Genomic DNA, 21,494 nt, shown 5'->3' on the forward strand with positions numbered 1-21,494 from the left:
TCCACAGACTTTTTTTTTTAAGTAGCAAGTTAAGTACCATTAAGTAAGTGCATCTGATAGTAAATTTTCTTATCTGTCCTAGAAATCATTATCTTTTTCAAAAGTCACAGTCATACAAATAATTACCTGTCTGAATTTTTTTACATAGTGTAAATTCTTGATGTTTCCACACTGTGTTGGGTGCTCTGTAGGAAGCTTCTGTGGTCAAGTGATGGCAGATGGGCGAGAAGGAGTGGAAGTTTTACAGTGCATGAGCAGTATGAGCTCAGAGGGGCACTCCAAAGCATCTCTGCTTACATCGTGTGCAAGGTGACTGTGTTGCCATGGTGGTCACATGAAACTGTAAACTGTGTATAACTATAAATCATTAATAGCTGCCTGACGAAGCAAACCAAGGGAAATGTGTATTAACAAGCATCTTTAAGGCAAAAAAACAAGAGGAATTGCGCTCTACTCCTACCGTTGCAAGAGCAGCATTAACAAAGGATATCCCCCCCCCTAGGAAATATTATACTGCATGTTAAGCATCTTATAGCCTGCCATAGTGATTAATGTTAAAAAAACAAAACACACCCCATTTTGTTATGGGATTGCTGCTTTAAGCTACTATGATCTCTAAAATGTATATATACTAACCTTAAGTCATTATTTGTAATCATGGTTAACTGTGTAAGGCTTTATGTTTTCTTAGCTCTGCTTATCTTTCAATTCAATAGACTATTCCTTTCCTTTAACTATCTCAAACAACTCCAGAGGTGTCTTCTTCTCTAAATCTCTCACAGAACACACAAATCTAAATCCTTTCCATTATTACAGACATTCTAACTTAATCAAAAGTAGAATAAAATATAACAATGAAGTATTCACAAACAAAGCAGTGGTTCATCATATATCCTATGGATATATATTCAAGCAGTCTCATCCAACAACTCATTGATCAAACCAGATGATGATTGAGCCAGCTAGTCATTTTGGAGCCACACCACGGATAATGTGACTTAAAAACATCCAAATTGTGGTAGAGTGAAATATCTGACAGTATTGACTTGCTGTAATACAGATGTAACATTTTCCCTATTTGCTTTTAGTTTATATAATTTGTGTTTGTGTCATTATTTTGTGACGTTTTACAGTCCTGGGAAGTTCTGATTAAAGTGTGTATAATTTAATTCAATCAAAACGACGGAGTTTGGGTGTCATTTACCTCTGTGCTGTCATAAAGAGGACACTGACGAGGCGAACAGGCACCAATAAAACATTGGACTCCTTTTAGATGCTGAAATCCATTTTTATTCTTGTGGACGCACTGTGACATCTGCATCTACACAATAGTAATGTTAAAACCATCGCTTTACCAAGGAGTGATACAACAGGAGGTCTTGGATCGAGATTGTTCTCATTCTGACACAAAAATTCAACTTTTTTACAGTTATTCCAATTTTTTAATAAATAAAACAGTTGTAAAAATAAAATTAAATAGATCTGTAAAAACAGTGAAAAAAACAACACATATACAAGGGCTACACAGCAAAGCTCTATTAATGTACAATGTTGCTTATTTCTAATTTAAAAAAAGACCATCATGTAAACAAACTCCAATCTCCGTAGTGTTTCTAGAGCTGTAAAGCTGGTGGTTGCACGCAGGACATGGTTATCTGTGCGTGTGTGTATACATACATACATACATACATACATACACACATACATATACATACACACACGTACTCCGTTCCAGTTCTGTATAATGACAGAGGTGTCAGAAAACAATTACAAATATTATTAGGCCATTTTATCATTCATGCACTAAAGTTCTTTTCTGGAAGATGAACAAGTAAAACCCTTAAACTGTACACTATAATGTATCATTTCTGTTACAATTAAACATTTTTAAAATGATTTATTATATAATTTAAATTGAGCAGAAAAGAAAAGCTAGCGTTGGAGATTCTGACCCACAATTAAAGTACATTTATTAAGGCCTCGTACATACGGGCCACAGTCTGCAGCGATCATCAGCGTTAACACTATATGTACAGTGTAATGGACTCTTGGTAAGTATATTGTACATTATGATGTAAAAAAGGTTTGAGGCGCATTAATGAACCCACTTTTATTCAGGGACACAAAAAGTGATATCTACACTTTTACATGGATTTTCAACACCCGTGTGTACGAGATCTTTAATGCAGCACTTGTTACAATTCACATGATGGCAAATACCGATATATTTGGTTTATGTTCAGATAAATCTTCATAAATGAAATACTCTTAACATTTTATGGACCAAAGTAGATGGGAAATACACAAGAAATGGAGGGGGTCCCTGGGGGGCTGGAACAGGTTGGAATTTTTCATTGAACTGACTTTGAGGTTGTTTTAATCACTTGATAAAAGCCCAGAGAGGAATTAAGGGAAGTGTAAATGCAGTTAAGGGCCCCTCGAAGTGTGATCTCATATTGCTCTGGCTCATTTACTGGCTAGGTTAATAGCCCACATTAAACCTCATATGTACACAGATTCAGTCAGTGTGACAAGTGTGGAACAAGTAAATGAGAAGCTGGAGGATTGCAGTATAGATGCACTCATTCTACCTGTCCTTGCTCATTTACAGGGAATAATACAGTAATTGGTTTGTAATTTAGCTCTGTTCTGGCCTGGGCACTGGATGATTCAAATTAAACATTTTTCAACTTTTCTTTTTCCAATTATTAGATTAAATTGTTGGACTAGTATCCATTAATCAGCATTTCGTGCCACAGAAAGAACAGCAAAACACGTGTTGGTTCTAGCATAACGTGTAATGTCTTGCTAGGTCACTGTGCAAATATATTATCTAATCCGTATACAGAGTCATCATGGCAGTCAAGGGTTCTGGGTAATGACCTCACAATCACACAGTATACAGTACTCCGGCTGCAGCCAGGGATTCTGGGAAATAACCTGTTATTGACCAATGAGCTTTTCCATCGCAAGTCAAAGGTCTCTGTTATGGGCTTAAGATGTTTAATGTACATTATTTTCAATCATAATAAGAGGACAGAGAAACAGACGAAGTCAATACAGTTTTATACAGGAAAATAAATCTGAAGATTGTGTCTGATACAAACGTAATTCTCATTGTACAATTCTGGCTCACTGCCTGTATTATACAACAACTCCTGGGCCACATTGTCTGCACTTCCCACCTGTATCGTATAAAGATTCTCAGTATGTTTCAGTTATAAAAATGGATCAGATCTTATTATAGGGGATCCCGACTTCCTAATCCATAATCCAAGACAAGCAGTTGTCAATGACGTACTTATTATGTACAGATCTGAGCCATTACAGGGAGATACATGTGCACTTGGGTAACACCAACACACCATCGTGATTTCCCATTCATAACAACTGAAATACCGCAGTGTCACCTACGTGAAATGTACAGCATGGATAATAATCCAATAAATAAATAGAATATGTATTTACCATGAGAACTAGCAGTCTCTTTATCTATATATACATATATAATACAACATTTGTGTCCCACCGGGACAGGACTCGCAGAGGTGGCAGCATTGGTAGATTGTCAGCCTTTAGTACGAATCCCTTTGCAGCATGCTGTAAATTCCTACGTGTCATAAAAAAGAGGGGAGACAAACAAGGCAGATATATAGCAAATAAATAACTATTTTGTGTCACCGATCGCTGATCTATGCATTCTGTATTATAGACTAAATAGCATCTCACACCTTTATTTTCCTTATGTCAGTATTGACGTCTATGTCGTCATTTCACAGTTCCCCGCGTTTCACCCTCATTTGCAGGAGTTACTGAGACGCACTGAAAGGTTACATTGGGGGACCAATCAGAGAAGTCCCCACTCTACGGAACATCAGTCACTAAGTATCAGGTAGCACTATTTGATTTTTAGAAGCTTTCAAAGAAAAAATAAAAATAGAGGATTAATACACATATTAGTACCAACCAAGCATTTTGGTATTTATTTCTATAGTTAAACATTATTATTAAATCATTAAAGTAAAATATATGATTGCACCAGTTAAGGGTTTTCCGAGGTAAAACACATCTGTAGGTAGAATAAATACCTAGTACAAGAAGCATTATCACCTACACAAAACTTGTAGTAGTCATCACCATATGTTTCACAGGAAAAATTCAGATTTATATCAGAAGTAAAGGGTTTTCCTTTAGGTCAAGTTAGATTTAGTAGAGAATATGATGGTGAAAATCTCACTCATCCAAAATGTTCAAACTATCCCTTGTTTATAACAAGACACTGATAAGTGGATTAAGTCAGCTATATGACTCAGACAGGGCTATACTGCCCTCGCGCTGTAGTTATGAGGTCTACATACTCGCCCATTCCCCAAAACAATTCACAGACAATGACTTACTCTGGGAAGGGTATAAATGACTCTTAAAGCTCACGTGAAGGATTCAGAAAAGCGGTATGACCAGGAAATTGGGACAATTCCTGAAAATTCCTGTAGCACTCAGAAAACTAATGGAAAGGTCAAGTTTCCGCCTGCGCAGGTGACTGCGTCAATTAATAAAACGCTGTGAAGTATATCAGTCAGTGAACGGATATCGTCGTCAGATAACTTTTTCTTATATTGTTTAGAAAACCAAAAACAGTATAGTAACCCAATATATAAAAATAGAATTTAAATATAACCCGTATAAAATAAAACTTGTAAATGTGACACTATCATACTAAAAAGCAAGAGGCGAGAGGTTTTCAGGCAATAAATCATAGGCTTGGACACCTTGGGCAGTCGGATAGCGGAATGAAATCTGACATGTTGCAAATATATTTCTTGTTATATGAAGAAATATATTGCTTCCCTGTATTCACCACTAATATTGGTTCACTGTATAGTTCAAGTTTAAATTATTACTGAGCAAAGAGGACATTAATGCACATGTAAAACAATCACAGTGCAAGTGCTTCGGAAAAACCGTAGTCTCTCAGTAAATAATCCAGATTTATCTGAATCAAGAAGCACACACAGTGGTCACTAGCTCATGCTGCAGGTCAATAAATATATTCCCTTGTAAATAATATTATTAATGTACATATTCATTTATTTGCTAACCTTTGTGGTCATTAATATCAGCACTGCTCATACAGCACTTAGACCTTCTGGAAACAATGGAAATAGTTTGATGTTTGTAACACATAAACCAATCAGAGAAATGTCTTGTTTATTTGTATCTGATATTAGATCAGTCACTTCCTCCCATTATCGTGTTGTTTGTGGCCAGGAATAAGGCAAATTGTTCCAGTTATTGTATATTCGGCAAAGTACAATTAATTAGAAAATAATGTTGCTGAGAAAACCTCCTACAACATACTGGTTGTTATGAGTCCCAATGACAGTCCATAGTTATTTTCTACGATGCAGTTGTAGCTTTACAGCAATATAAGGAGACACAAATCAAATTTGGCAGTTTCCAGAAGAAGACTGAATGCTTCCTAAAAGGAATTCAAAGATTATCTGTTCTCGACACCCTCATTTACTTTATTTAATGACCATATCAATAAACATGCTCAATTATTAACAATGAATGTCTTATTCATATCTTAACGGAGAACTGCCACCCTGCACCTTCTGTTCCCAAAATGAATTACATGAGAATTAATTAAACATTATAATCCAGTCTGTGACTTAAAGGCCCCAAACAAAAACATGATCATTGATTTATTGGAACAAGTGACAGTCCTGTGTTTTGAAGCCAGGAGTCCTGATGGCAGCAGAAATCAGGATCTATCTGTATCATATTGATGGATCTGTCATTTGTTGATGTTAATTGTTCAATGTAGTTTTGCCACTTTCTAATTTTAGTTAAAAAGAATTTAAAAAAAAAGGACTTGGGATAAAAATATAGGGCATAATATGTAGACTGATCAAATAAAAAACATAAAACAAAATACAGATTTAACTTGTAATACTGAAAACAGAAATCCCTAATATAAAGGTTTTAGCCCATTGTACAGGCGGTCAATCCAGTTTCGCGCAAGGAGCCTGTTCCTTATTGTTACTCATTGAACAACACAACAACAATAATATACGAAAAATAAATCTCTAATCTGATTTTCCTACAATAACTCTGCGGTCATCATCACTGAAAGCTCCACACAAGAGAGGCAGTGTCTAAATATGAAATGTGTCATTAAGACAGACCTGTGCTGTATATTATCTAACAGGCATCAGTTGGCAGTCCCCACAAATTACTAGCAGGTCACTTACTGTTTACCTAAAAAGTATTTCAAAACCCAAAAACAAGTAACATGCAAATTAATTTATCAGATCGATCAATAGTCTTCATGTAGAGCATAATAGGAAATAAGGGAGAACTCTAGAATAGTATTAATAATAGTCTAACATCAGAGAGGATCACTTAAACTATAGCAGTGAAAGGCACGATCAGAAACATGTATGGAAGTGAAGGAGCTAAATTTGTATAAATTGAAACATTGCAACAAAGTCACAACACAAGATTTGGCAATGACAACAATTTTGAAATGATAACAAATAAGTGGGTGGAACAATGATATCAGGGTAGAGTCAATAATCAGAGGGTGGAACAATGATATTAGGGCAGAGTCAGTAATCAGTGGGTGGAACAATGATATCAGGGTAGAGTCAATAATCAGAGGGTGGAACAATGATATTAGGGCAGAGTCAGTAATCAGTGGGTGGAACAATGATATCAGGGCAGAGTCAGTAATCAGAGGGTGGAACAATGATATCAGGGCAGAGTCAGTAATCAGTGGGTGGAACAATGATATCAGGGCAGAGTCAGTAATCAGTGGGTGGAACAATGATATCAGGGCAGAGTCAGTAGTCGGAGGGTGGAACAATGATATCAGGGCAGAGTCAGTAGTCGGAGGGTGGAACAATGATATCAGGGCAGAGTCAGTAATCAGAGGATAGAACAATGAGGGTTAGATATTTTGTGGGCAGAAGATTGACATGAGACAGACAGTGATTGGAGAGCAGAAGAACGCTGACTGCTCTACACGATGAATAAATTTATGATGAATTTACACACATATCTTACATTGGATCAGGGAGAAATTGAGCAGTATTTAAAGACGGTGGCTTTCAGGTGTGACTTATTTCAACTGAAAATCTCTACAGAGAATGTTATGGATTGTTGTTAATTCTATTTGTGCCTCGAATATTTGTAACACTTCCTACAAAGATGTAGGCAGCACGGATTAAAGGTACACACCCAGCCATTTCTAGTAAGGGGATATATATGATTCAGTGACATGACGCTTGTTTAAGCTCAAAGTGAGCACACTCTTGCACCTGTAACCTCAAATATCACAAATTTTAAGCAGAAGCTACATAAAGGATTACAGGACTAAAACTTGAATGACCAAAGGGCTTTAAAGAAAAACTAGTAACAAACCAGTCTCCTAAAAATATATAACTTTTCTTGGAAATGGCTAAATGAAGTATAATTTGGTTTACATAGGATTTCTAGCAGGAACAACAACATTTATGGAACTTGCTAGAATTGAACCTAGTGAAGATGTTTGGGAGCTACGTTTTTTACCTACATATATTGATACAACCGATACTACATTTGTCAGATCTGACCACAGATTCTTCTACTGAAGTTGTATCACTTTGTAAAGGCATTTACCTTTTATGTGTAGGTTTGTAATGCTTAAAGTACATGCAAAGTGTGTATAATAGTATGCATCAGACCACCTTTGTGGCGGCTTTACATAGGATTAGGTGGGTCAATGGGTAAAGTGGGTTCAAACGAGGAAAAGCATGACCGTGCCGTGTACATGATGTCTGTGGATTAAGGTAACCCAATTTTCACATCCACATCTTACAGCTCCTTAATATTCTACATATAAAGCTGGGCTGGAAACAAAAATTATTGTCCCCCAACCCCTAAGGCTGAGCTCCTGTCACACACTCTGTATCAGGACAAGATTAAGAGCGGACCATGAATTTTCTGCTGGAGCCGGGCCCCTAACATGCTACAACTCTACGAGAATACCCGATACAGTCACTTAGTGCTTCGTTACAGCTGTGTAACTCTGGAGAATGCTGATTAACCAAGACTCCTGCCAATCACACATCTTCATCAATACTCCTGGCCCTGGGAGGGCTCAATACGTCAGTAAATTTACTGACTGTCCCTTACGTAAATATAAACTTAAAATTTGATGCAAAAATCAACTTAAGATGTACTTGCCAATGTGACACAATATACGATTTATTTAAAATTAGTTCTGTACAACGGAGGGTGGGCTAAAATAAATAAATGTAATAAATAAAAACATTGTGAAACGACATGTAATAAGCGGATATTGTAATGTGGAAAATCACATCAGAGTTCAATCAAGGAGATGCCAGTCATTTCTACTAAACCTCAGTGGGGATCACTGGCTATCTGGCTATAGCTAGTCACTGCAAAGTAAGGAGGAGGCCACACGTCGCTGCATTAAACTCAAAATAACAAGGACGATGAAGACAACAACAGACTCCTGCAGTCTGTGCAAGAATCCTGCAAAACCTATTTTTTCATTGTGATGACAATATTGATATTTTGGATACTACATTGACAATGAATCGTCATATACTATTAGAATAGAAGCTTTTGTAGAAATATTACATCTTCCACCTGTAACTCAGCAGAACGGCAACAAATCTCAGAGTGAAGCCAGGAGCGGGGTGATGAGGCAGACAGATGCCGTCACCCCAATATCAACCATCAAGTAATTACCGTAAACCACTAAAGCGATTAGTAAACGCCTTCATTTAAAAAAGGCGGCAACGAAAAGAGTTGTATGGGGTTGTTAGGTGACTCAGAATGAACCCTTTCACATGGTCATTAAAAACACGCATTGCAAATCTACAGTCCATTTTTTAAATCCAGAATTGCAAGTACAGAAATCCTACTTTTACAAAGATGTATCTTAAATAACCAGCTTTTCACAGTACATAGTCAGAGGTGCAGAGTTCTCCACAGCACCTAATTCCCAGGTGCTGCACCCAGCTGTTTTTACTTGTTACCCGGCTCTTGGAGCCCAAGAGAATCCTATTATAATAGAATGAACCATCTTTCTGCAAGTATAATAGGCTCTATGTGGGCACTACAGCCAGCAGTGTGTGTTAGACCACTGACCACTAGTCTGACCAATCCTGGCAGGTGTGGGCACTACAGCCAGCAGTGTGTGTTAGACCACTGACCACTAGTCTGACCAGTCCTGGCAGGTGTGGGCACTACAGCCAGCAGTGTGTGTTAGACCACTGACCACTAGTCTGACCAATCCTGGCAGGTGTGGGCACTACAGCCAGCAGTGTGTGTTAGACCACTGACCACTAGTCTGACCAGTCCTGGCAGGTGTGAGCACTACAGCCAGCAGTGTGTGTTAGACCACTGACCACTAGTCTGACCAATCCTGGCAGGTGTGGGCACTACAGCCAGCAGTGTGTGTTAGACCACTGACCACTAGTCTGACCAGTCCTGGCAGGTGTGGGCACTACAGCCAGCAGTGTGTGTTAGACCACTGAGCACTAGTCTGACCAATCCTGGCAGGTGTGGGCACTACAGCCAGCAGTGTGTGTTAGACCACTGAGCACTAGTCTGACCAGTCCTGGCAGGTGTGGGCACTACAGCCAGCAGTGTGTGTTAGACCACTGACCACTAGTCTGACCAGTCCTGGCAGGTGTGGGCAATAACCTCCAACAATTTTATTGCAAAGTATTAGAACTGCCCCCACCCAGCTGCTTCTTAACCACATCCGACTGGCAAAATCTTCTGGGAATAACACTGGAGGTATATTATCCATAACATGGACTGTTTATGTGTTACAGTAAATGCACGTTGATAACAATGCGCATATTTAAAGTATACACGTGAAAGGGCTCGCAGAATAAAGCCATGTGATTTGAATGTATGGACGGTGCTATAGATGTTGGGGAACTGGGTGATACAAGTGAAAGTCTCTGGGGTGCAGAATGCCGCCCGTCTCATGTATGAGATGCATCTGAAGAGGGCGTAAAAGTGTAAAGATTCTTCCTGTGAGTTTATGAAGTTATTATCTCTTGGGTTCATGGGTAGAACCTCGCCCTCCTCCGTTTACTATTCTATTCCGTATCTGCTAAGTCAGTTGGAGTTCCTAGGAAAAGGTGCCAATTACTATCAATATACCGAAAATGATCATCTGAGCATCATCGTCTATTTCCGCCAACAAGCCTACACTACAGACCAGGCCTGGTACAGCAGAGCGTACTCTGCCAGCCTGATCTGCCGTCCCACAAACGTTGGAACTTCTGCTACAGAACAGAGATTACAACTCTGTCCTGTTAGGATCTCCAGACTAATAGGTCATTCCCCATACAGTATATAGGAGGACATTTATAATTAAATAAATAAAAATACATCATTAAACAGCATCACTGTAAAGAAAATACTGCAACATAAGAAAGTACAAGTCCCATAGAGTGACATATAAATATTAGACTCTGCAAACGTATCACATAGCAGAGAATGTTGCACATTATCGTCATATATGCACTTTAAAAAGAATAATGTTGCATGTTTAATTTTGATGCTAGAAATATATAAAACAAAGCAGCTCTTTACCACATTATAGGTCACATACCTCCATGTACAGGTGTTGTAACAAGGCTGATTTATTGGCTATGCAATAGATAAATATTGATCATCTTCCGCGGTGATCTCTTTCAGCGTTCCCCATGGCGATTCCATAGGCTGGCTGTGAGGAACCAGACCACTAAGGCGCTAATCTATTACCACGTACGCGGATTTACTGAAGGCTAGTTATTAAGTGCAAAATGATGCGCGGTGTAAAATTTGCTTCGGTCCCTCCATGTGCCGAGACTGACGCCAACAAATGGTTGTAAAGGGGAGGGGACGGGTGGAGTGGGGGCCGGCCTGGGCCAGGTACGGAGGAGGAGCACCAATACCCATAGTATTGTGGAGTGAGATTTTTTTGTAACTGAGATAAAGGGGTGGGGAGAGCACACTTTAGGGACTGTGCAGAAAAATAATAAGGTTGTATTAAATTAAAGTGGCAGGAGGGCGATATAAAGTGGTAGGAGGGTAGACTATGATTTTTATGCCTCTCCGTATGTTGAAGCACCAGTGTAGTTTGTAGAGGCGTCTCCAGAGAGCGGAGACTAGGCGTGCACCTTCCATGTATGTTAGGTTGACTGACAAGGAGCACTGGTGCAAAACCAGGCAATTTTCCAGCGCGCATCAAGTGCGCTCTGCAAACCAGCCTCACTAGATCTTCTCAAGCTTCTCTACTAGTGCTCACCAGCAGATGGCAGTGTCACTAATCCATGCATGACACGGGGGTATAACCAATGAAAACAGATGTGACTGCTTATTTTATAAGCTCACTAACGGAAACCCATCACATCATATGCGATAGAAAGTCACTCTGGGAAATATACGTGTCAGTCCGACCCCGGAGAGAGAGGGTCCAGCGCTCCCGTCAAGTCTTGCAGCTGATACGCTGCACTTTGGTCCGAGGTGGAGGTGCGAAGGGTCTTTATTGCGGCAGCAGATGAAGCATTCACTCCGTGGATTCTGTACAGAATGAGAAGGCAGGTGGTGGCAGCGGAGACCTCTCCTCATATCATGAGATGTATTCCTGTATTCACCATCTTCTGCTATAGAATGGCTTCCATGAAGCTGGTGTCCAGGTGCTGGATCAGAACCCGGATGAAGGACATTTCTTTCCTGGTGTTCTCGAAGATGATACGTGGGTCATCCGATTGGCAGCGCAGGCAGTTTGGCGCCATTACCATGGCGAGGTTACTGATGTCCATCTTTGTGACAGCCACATTGGCTGGCTGTGCAAATACCTGGAGGGAAGGAGGACACAAAAAGAAACGTCTATCAAAAGATGATGCCACTTACATGTAACTACAGCCTTACATCCCACAGACCCAAGGGTCACATTAAATGTATACAAATATACTGAATTCATTCAACAGAGATTATGTATGTCACGCAGGATGTAGCTGAGAGACGCTGATTTAAAAGATGCTGTGATGAAGCGGGGTCCCCTGGACTGAGGAGTTTTTATTTGTCACCGTTTCTTACAATTTAATGTACTTTTTAATCCTTGGCCCAGTCTAAGTACCGTATTTCCCCATGTATAGGACGCACCTTTTCCCCCAAATTTTTGGGTCTAAAAACAAGAGTAGTAGCGCTTACCCTGTCAGATGCTTCCTCTGTCCAGTAAAGTCTTCTTTCTTCTGTCCGTTCTGATGCTGATGCTGGAAAGTCGCTTACTATCCTCTGCGCGATGACCGGATGTGGTGCCTGAACCGCAGTTGGAACGCACACTTCAGGTTTCTGCATTTGGCGTTTTGTCCAATCAGGACTTTGTTAAAGTCCTGATTGGATATCCGGTCATCGCGAAGAGGACGGTCAGCGACTTTCCAGCATCAGGATCAGAACGGACAGAAGAAAGACGACTACTGGACAGAGGAAGCATCTGACAGGGTGAGGCAGGATTAGCAATAGGGTTAGATCTCCGTCTCTCCTCTCTGTACCTGCTGCACAATTACTCTGTGAAAAAATTGAGGATATGTTTTTTTGCAGTCACAAATTACTCTGCAAAAGACTATAAACATTAGCCTCAATTTTTTCACATGATTTATACAGGTGTGTCTTATACATGGGAGCATCTTATACATGGGGAAATACGGTATATACACCAGAACATCGGTGTATTATTAGATACATTTTGCCCTTGCTATTACCTGCAATATTGCATGTATTAGAAATATAGAGAATTTTGCCATATTGTGTAAAGATAACAGGACAGCAGAAGTCATTTTGTTTGGGTTATTTCAGGTAATTACCATTTGTCTCAAATGTCCATTGTTATGAGGTGCGGCTTAGATCTGGTTTGTAATCAGAACAATGTCTGAGTGATTACTAACCCTGGCTAGCTGACAGCCCACGTTAATTATCTAGGTCAACAGGTAATTTGAGACCTGGTAATTAGGTCAGATGATGTACAATGTCTCCACAGTATTATACTCTCTGAAATAGCATTTGGAAATGTATTAATTTGAATCAATATAAATTATGTTGTATCAAAATGTATCTCAAAATTGTAAAATGCTACAAATAAAATGTGTTAAATGTCTCAATGGGTCATGCAATTGAGAAGTGCCATGTTATTCCCTGATGTTATATTGTAACCCTTTGTTTAGTGTATTCAGCCAAACAGCTAATTGAGTCAAGTCATTCCATTGTATAATCAAGGCAACAGAGACAGTGTGTCTAACAGTTAAAGTGTCCACTGATAGACTACTGCTGTAAGGGGGAGGATTGAAACATTTGACCATACACCGTGTATACAGACAAGAATATAAGGAAAGCAGAATGCCAATAGAGCTATTCTATCTTGGAGGAGTCTGGTTTACAAGACATCAGCGAAAAGGACTCTGGTCCAGGCATCGTGGTGCCGCTGGAGGGAACCCTACCAGGACAGGGTGTGAGCCAGTAACCCAGGCTGGGCAACACTGTAACTGTCTAGCTAATTGGTAGTGGTAATATTGTGGAAGCATAAGACTCTGAAAGAGACAGAGATTACTACTTTGGAGTGCTGACTGCAAGAGGCTGCTGGAGGATACATGCTACCATCTACCCTGTATCTTGTGAACATCTTGTGGTGTTGTGCTGTCGTAATAAAGCCGTATTTTTTATATATTCTGGTCTACCTGAGTGAGTTGAATCCCATGGAAGGTAACCACCATCCCAGCTAAGGGTGGTATCCTCACAGACGCTTATTCAGCAAACTGCATTCATAGAAACGCGTAAATTATTGCACTGCGCTTGCACTTACTAATGCCGGATGACCCCATTGGGATCAGATCTATGCTGAAGCTCACACCACAAATCACCTTTTAGGTAAGTAGATATTAAGTGCCAATCACACTGTGAAAAGTGCAAAAAGAGGGCTAACACGTTTCACCACTACTTCCCTGGTGGGTTCTGTTACAAGAATGTACTTATTACCTATTTTAACTCCTTATTTAGGGTCTACTTTGTTATCATCTATATTTATTGTATTATATCGTTACACTGTCAACTTCACTATAATTACCATTATTTATAAGATTACATTGTTCCTACTCCATTATTACTGATACTCCCAACTACCAAATTACTCCCATCTTCTACCTCTACCACCTTCATCTACGTATCACCTGTTACCACTACGACACTCCTCAAACGGAGACCTTCTATCCACCGGCATTTATTATAAACACTTTACACCGGCTTTATTACATTTTCACAAAATAATTTACAACACTTTTAGGTTTTGGTTTTAATATTTCAATAACTCAGTTATATTACTTTTTGTCCCAGTTATCATTGTTTACTCATACCTACTACCCCTCTCCCATTAACACCAGTCCAACACCCCTCATACTGAGGCCTCCTACTCACCAATATATATTTATTAGTTATATACTATACATACACATTACATGGAGTACTTCCATATATCCCTCTCCTACTACTATCTTTCCTTTACCCATTAATATCACTTCTCAGACATCTACAGCATCACAATTCCCAGCACAGAGATCTCATCCTTTACTCGTCACCACAACTTGCACCCCTTAGCGACCTTCATTAAAAATGCTCCGTCATTCACCATATAAGGACCCCGGTTACATCACCTTATCTACCATTCACTGACCCCCGTTCCTGTAGAACACTACTACGCCAACCACCGCCAAGCAGCGCTGTGCAGCCACGGACAGATACGTTTAACTTTCATTCTAGGTCGAATAGTTGGAGGAACCTGTGTCTAGGGCGCACACACACTCCCCCACAACAGCCTAGCGCATTAGTGCACCCCTAAAATGTGGAACTGAAGCTGAGCTTTCTCCGCACTGTAAAAGCTTCCTCGTTGATGTGTTCCTCTCATGATTATTCGTATTACATTACATTATACTTGTGTATACATGTTACAACTGGGTAAAACAGAAGTAAAGAAGGAGTAAGAGTCATCTAACCAGGCCTCTTACTGAGAGATGGTGTGTGGATGCTTACAACGAATGACTTGTCTGAATTATTTTCTTTTTTTTGTGATTTCCGTCTTATTTTATATCGGAGTAGTGAAGGGATATAACAAGTTTCATATAGTAAGAATGAACCAATCAGAGGAAGGACGACACAACCAGAGGAGAGATGTACGAGGACACCACACGTTTCAGGTCATATGTATGTTTCAATAATATGTTACCTGTAAGAAGCGGATAAGGTAACAGCCAGATATTGAGTGTGTGTTAGGACTCATATATACATTCCCTCTGCAGTACCGCTGTCTTACCAGAGGTGCTGATCTTGTGGACTATTCGCACATACCTACAGGAGTTAACCTCCTTCCCTGATCATCACCTGCACCTGCTCTATATGCCCGCCCCAAACCATACACATGGCTGGTGATTAATTGTTGTTGTCTTGGACAATCAGCTTCCAGCATTTGTTCTTGTGCATCTACCTGTTACCACCATTCCAGCATTCTCCCAGTTCTCTGCTATTACCTGTGTCTTGTATTATCCGCATTGTGAGTGTTATTTGTTCCTGCAGTTACCTGTAACCAGTAATAGTTCAGAGACTGTTTCTTTCTACTCAGTCACACCCAGATTGTGTTTTCTTCAATTCCTGGACTGTTTTGTTTATTTATCAATATTCTGTAGGGAGCGGATGAGGTAACAGCCTGGTACTGAGTGCGAGTGAGACTCAGACTGTACAATACTACCTGTAGGGAGCAGATGAGGTAACAGCCTGGTGCTGAGTATGAGTGAGACTCAGGCAGTACTACGTTACCTGTAGGGAGCGGATGAGGTAACAGCCAGGTACTGAGTGTGAGTGAGACTCAGACTGTACAATACTACCTGTAGGGAGCAGATGAGGTAACAGCCAGGTACTGAGTGCGAGTGAGACTCAGGCAGTACTACGTTACCTGTAGGGAGCGGATGAGGTAACAGCCAGGTACTGAGTGTGAGTGAGACTCCGGCAGTACTACGTTACCTGAAGTGAGTGGATGAGGTAACAGCCAGGTACTGAGTGTGAGTGAGACTCCGGCAGTACTACGTTACCTGTAGGGAGTGGATGAGGTAACAGCCTGGTGCTGAGTATGAGTGAGACTCAGGCAGTACTACGTTACCTGTAGGGAGTGGATGAGGTAACAGCCAGGTACTGAGTGTGAGTGAGACTCAGGCAGTACTACATTACCTGTAGGGAGTGGATGAGGTAACAGCTAGGTACTGAACGTGAGTGAGACTCAGGCAGTACTACGTTACCTGTAGGGAGTGGATGAGGTAACAGCCTGGTGCTGAGTATGAGTGAGACTCAGGCAGTACTACGTTACCTGTAGGGAGCAGATGAGGTAACAGCCAGGTACTGAGTGTGAGTGAGACTCAGGCAGTACTACGTTACCTTTAGGGAGCAGATGAGGTAACAGCCAGGTACTGAACGTGAGTGAGACTCAGGCAGTACTACGTTACCTGTAGGAAGCGGATGAGGTAACACAGCACCATCTTGTTCAGCTTGGGAAGTGAGTGGACCACTGCTATGGCAGCCTCTGGGGTCTCGTAGTGAGTGATGCACTGCTCGTAAAACTCATGAGGAATCAGCGGCTCCTCCAGCTCCCGATACCACAGTTTTAGTAATGACGCTGTGGGCAGAAGAGCAGAAAACACAAGATTACAGGAGATCTGGATGTGACCACAAAGCCGGATCCATAGGATTCCGTTATAACAAGCTCACTAAGTATATAGATGGGAAACGTCCTCCAACCCATCAGCTACTATCTTTATACCCAGACTTATTCCTCTACTGTGACGAGAAAGGTTTATTTCACTGATGTACCCAGACTTGTACTCACATTTTAATAACCAGTATTACTAATGGATGTAGATGACCAGGAACGTAGGATAAGCTGGGTGACTGTGAATATTTATGGATATGTATGAACACAATGGGGTCATTAATGAACCAGAGAAACTACACCCACCCTGCAGAGATGCTATTTTCAGTGAATGCGCCTGTGACTGGATCACTTATAAATAACTTATGGTATAAATTTATTTAAATGAAATTGCGCAAGGCGCTTATTTATATCATTGCAATGTACTGATTTTACTATATCATGTTGCACTTTGTAGAGTAATGGCATTCATTTCTGAGGTATTCGTTTCTGATGCAATAAGCATTTGTTGAGGAAGTCTTTTGTTTATTTTGGTATAAGGGTTTAGGGTTTTGTAACTTTGCTCGAGGAAATCTCCAATTGGGCATATGTGAGGAGGAGTCTGTTTTGCATATAGCAGGAAATGTTAAATAAATCTATTCAATGGGAGTGATTGCACTTGAATACACGGCAGGGAGCCGTTGCCTGTATCTTGGTTAAAGTGAAAGGAAATCTCCGATTAATGGGATTCAGGATATCGCAGAAAAGTGTAAATTTTGTTAAGTATAAATTGCATTTAAATCCATATTTGGGTAAACATATTGCTATTTGGGTAAACATATTGCATCCTGTTACTAAAAATAACTCAGACTTCAGGGGGCCGGCTTACCCTGTGAGGCTGTGTCCAGAACTGTATAAATCAGCACTGGTTTGTACTGAATGTATCATTCTTGTTGCATCTGACCTGATCAATGGTACCTTCAACCAGTGTGACTGAAAATACACATCACTTGCTACAAAGACCTGCTTGAGAACTTCTCCATGCTGAAAATCCTGGGACCTACAAATTAGATCCAAAATCTAATCCGTTCCCGACTGTCTGAAATTTGGACCCAGCATCCAGCACCGCCGCTCTGCCCGCTACCTGCAGCTCTGGCCAGTGTGATAAGCCAGGGGGGATCCATCCACACGAACCCTGATCCATAGTAAGAGGTCAGGGGTACCAGCAAGTGGGTACCCTAGCAGTGAAAGTTACCCAAAAGGAACCCAGTTCTGGATGCTGGTGAGGAGTCCAGTGGTGGCAGCATTTGTAAGCCCCTCCTACTGCGGTTAGAGTGCGCATTTTGGAAAACAAAAGGGAACGATGGTAAAGTAAACCCAGCCGGTTCCCAGCAACAACAGACAGGGTGACATAGGCGGTCCATCCTGTCACACTGCCCATTTGTCTGCTTAGTGCATATAAATGTACATATAAAATCAATCAGCGCCTACCTTGTGGGTGGTGGCAGAAACATACATGGTGGAAAAAGTAAATATGTCACATCAAGTCCCTCCTTCTACTCCCTGCTATTACTTTACAACCCCCATCACACACTGTTCTATTGGTTTCCTTACTCATTACTTTGTCACTAATGATGTATAATCTTGGTTTTGAATGTGGGCAGAGGGTAAGATGCCCCTATACCGCCTGACCTTGAACCCAGCATCAATCTTGACGCGCTCCAAGCAAGAATAGGCTCATGACGACACGAGGAGCCATTGTTACGGCTTTAGAAATTACCGCTATCTTATTACTTCTCTAAGGCTGTGTAGCTGATGCTTTGTTCTTATATAATTAGGATAAGGAATTAGTTAGAAAAGTAGTATTTATTACAGCTAGCTCAACACAAAACATGATATCTTATTAACCAGAAGTGAAAATTGGTGATTAATGATAAAATAGATGTTTTATTTATACAGGTGGAAATACATGAAGAACAAATAATTACACAGAGCTGTAATTGTGTGACTGGAGAGTGAACGCAGCACTCAGCCTCTGTTAGAATTCAGTAACAAGTGACCCAATTAAATGAGAACACCCACAATTCAATTATAATGTGAAAAGAGCGCAGACAACAGCTAGATGGGAACTACATCTTTGCTGGACGCCATCTGTCTGTGTTACGCTGTCTCCGCCAAGGGACATTTTTATTTCTGGCAGCTGTACATTAACGGACGTCCAGCCTCTAATTAAGAGCTGCGTGCAGGACACAAAGCCGCCTTTAGTGTCTTAATTGTCACCAAGCGTACGGCAATGACCTTACCAGGGAACAGGATAGACAATAGTCCGCGGCATTTCTAGGACTATTAAGTTAGATAAAAGCACAAAGTCTATTATCCATCGCACAGACACAAGGAGAATCCAGCGTTCCCTTCTGCTGCGGAGAATGGCATCAATGTGACTTTTTACAGGAGCTGTGCAGCTCCGGTATATAGGGACTGGCATCATTCTATTTAGCACAAAATTCCCACTCCAAGAAGACACAGTGATCCCCACAGAACATTACCAGAGGCAGTCTGTATGGAGGAGTCTCACATTTCTGCAATGAACTCTTCCAGCTCCAACCAATAACATGGACACATGGATTATAGAGAGGGAGGTGATGGGTTAACAAGTCTAATGCACAGTTCGTAAAAGTGAATATAGTTATTACCGAACCGGACGTAAAAACAAACTCACCCTCCCTTATCTCTATCACCCCCACCTGCAAACTGGGGGCCGTAATATATAAATCACTGGTGCGGTGGCTGGGGGTTGGACTTTTCATGTGGCGTGTGAGAAGGTTAGACACAATCTAGGGGGTAAATTTACAAAGTTGTGGGTTTGAAGAAGTGGAGATGTTGCCTACTGCAACCAATCAGATTCTAGCTGTCATTTTGTAGAATGTACTAAACAAATGATAACTAGAATCTGATTGGTTGCTATAGACAATATCTCCATTTTTTCAAACCCGCAGCTTGAAAAATTTACCCCCAGGTCTATGTTGTACTCACTGTTCCTCCCATTAATTAGGAAGTATCAGTGCAGTGAGCAAAATATGAGAGGGCAGCGTATTCATAGATTAGTGGACTAAAAACACTCTGGGGCTGATTCAATTAGCTGCGGGGGGGCCTCTGGAACGGTCGCGAAGGCACTGCGCGGTGATGTAACATTGTGGATTTCTATGGGCGATCGCGCGAGAAACCCGCGATGTTGAGGTACTGTAGTACCAGAAAACGTGCGCAGCAGCGATGCTCAGAGAAATATCGTGGCTAACTGAATATGCCCCTCTGAGAGCATTTACACAGAGCATCACAATCGTTTAAGTGTAAGGTGCCAGAAATAACAGAAGGTAGATGGCGCTGAGTGTGAGAGCTTACAATCTAGAGCGCTCACAGAATTCCGATTTATTGGGTTATTTATTCCTTACACGACACATGTTTGGATGTGATTGTGTGAAGGGATCCTCATACCCATGTGTATGTGTTGCCTTCACTTGCCAGGATCCAAGGAGGTGTCCATTAATCTACAAGCATTCATCAACAGTGTTACCCACAGTTATATGGAAGAGTAACAATACAAACCTCTGACTAAGGCCGGAATAAAGACACAAAGAGCAGATTATGACAGACCTGTAATAAGGACACCAACATGTGGAGAGTAAGCTCTTTAATACCAGGGACAGACAGTACAGCGACTATAGATTACAGTCATTTATCAGCTACACCTCGGGACAGTGAGATGACGCATTTAGCAGAGACCCTCCTCTCGCTGGTTGCCATAGTAACAAGGGGACTAACTAGAACTACTGACTGATGCTACAATATAACAGAAGAGAATGGCGTTATATAGTGTTCTAGAGGAGCACAGAGAGGTGATATATGGTCAGATACACCCATGAAGCAGAAGATGTTGGGTGAGTGACTTAAGGTCATGCTGTCCTCACTAGAGAGCTGTAGAATGTTGTGGCCAAAGAAATGGAATCGCCATTGTTACAGGGCGCTAGTGATTGGGCTGGGTGGGTCCAGTCCAATGGTTTGATGCATCGTACTGATCTTATCCATATGTCTCACTATATATAGAACTCAATCAGCAATTCCCCCAGTATATCCTTTGCATGTCACACACACTCACAGCAGAGATTCCTCCAGCTCCGCTGAATACGTCTAATCAGAAACTCAGATTACATTGTTACCTGATCTCTGAGAAAAGGTCACAGTGGGTGAAACCAAACAGGTCTGAAGTGTGATAATCTGAGCCAAAACACATTCCCTACAGCATCCGAGGGAAATGTCACTAAACTGATACTTATTGAATACAATTAAAACTTACAGAAAACCAAAGTCGCCATTTAAAATTAAGAATTCTTTTGTGACGAGGATTTTCTATCGCCGCGATAAACTTTCTCTCCGCAATTCATAAACAACTAAATATATGTCTTGCAGAGGCAGCGAGTGGTACTATCCCGGAGCGGTAAGAGTTAACACTTCGCCGCGTCAGTCTCTGTCATTAGGTTCTGTGTAGCAGAAAGCCCAGATTTCATATATCATTTCCACTTAAAAAATGTTCAAACATTGGAAAAAATGTTAAGAATATTTCAAAAACCTCTATACATAAAAATTCTTAAATGAAAGAATAAACAATTTTTAAACGGTTTTGTTCTGTTATTGGCGTCCTGAGATGGAGATAATGGACCAGGTATCACAGCGGTACTTGTTCACTTTATATAGAGTAATA

The 21,494-nt window shown here is 40.8% G+C and overlaps 1 protein-coding gene across 3 annotated transcripts in view; it reads right to left on the minus strand.

Moving 5' to 3' along the window:
* Positions 1–1,267: 1,267 nt before the first annotated feature.
* ARHGAP39 (Rho GTPase activating protein 39) overlaps positions 1,268–21,494 on the minus strand; it is a 145,000-nt gene continuing 124,773 nt past the window's right edge. For 2 of the 3 annotated variants that reach the window (XM_075211581.1, XM_075211582.1), the window contains 2 exons: positions 16,557–16,726; positions 1,268–11,876 (listed from right to left, as the gene is read on the minus strand). In XM_075211581.1, coding sequence (XP_075067682.1) covers positions 11,682–11,876; positions 16,557–16,726 — 365 coding nt within the window. In that variant the 3' untranslated portion in view covers positions 1,268–11,681. The remainder of the gene's footprint in view (positions 11,877–16,556; positions 16,727–21,494) is intronic. The other variant, XR_012692709.1, reaches the window with a different exon arrangement.

This window comes from Mixophyes fleayi, chromosome 5, assembly GCF_038048845.1.
Source record: "Mixophyes fleayi isolate aMixFle1 chromosome 5, aMixFle1.hap1, whole genome shotgun sequence".
In the NCBI taxonomy this organism is placed as follows: domain Eukaryota; kingdom Metazoa; phylum Chordata; class Amphibia; order Anura; family Limnodynastidae; genus Mixophyes; species Mixophyes fleayi.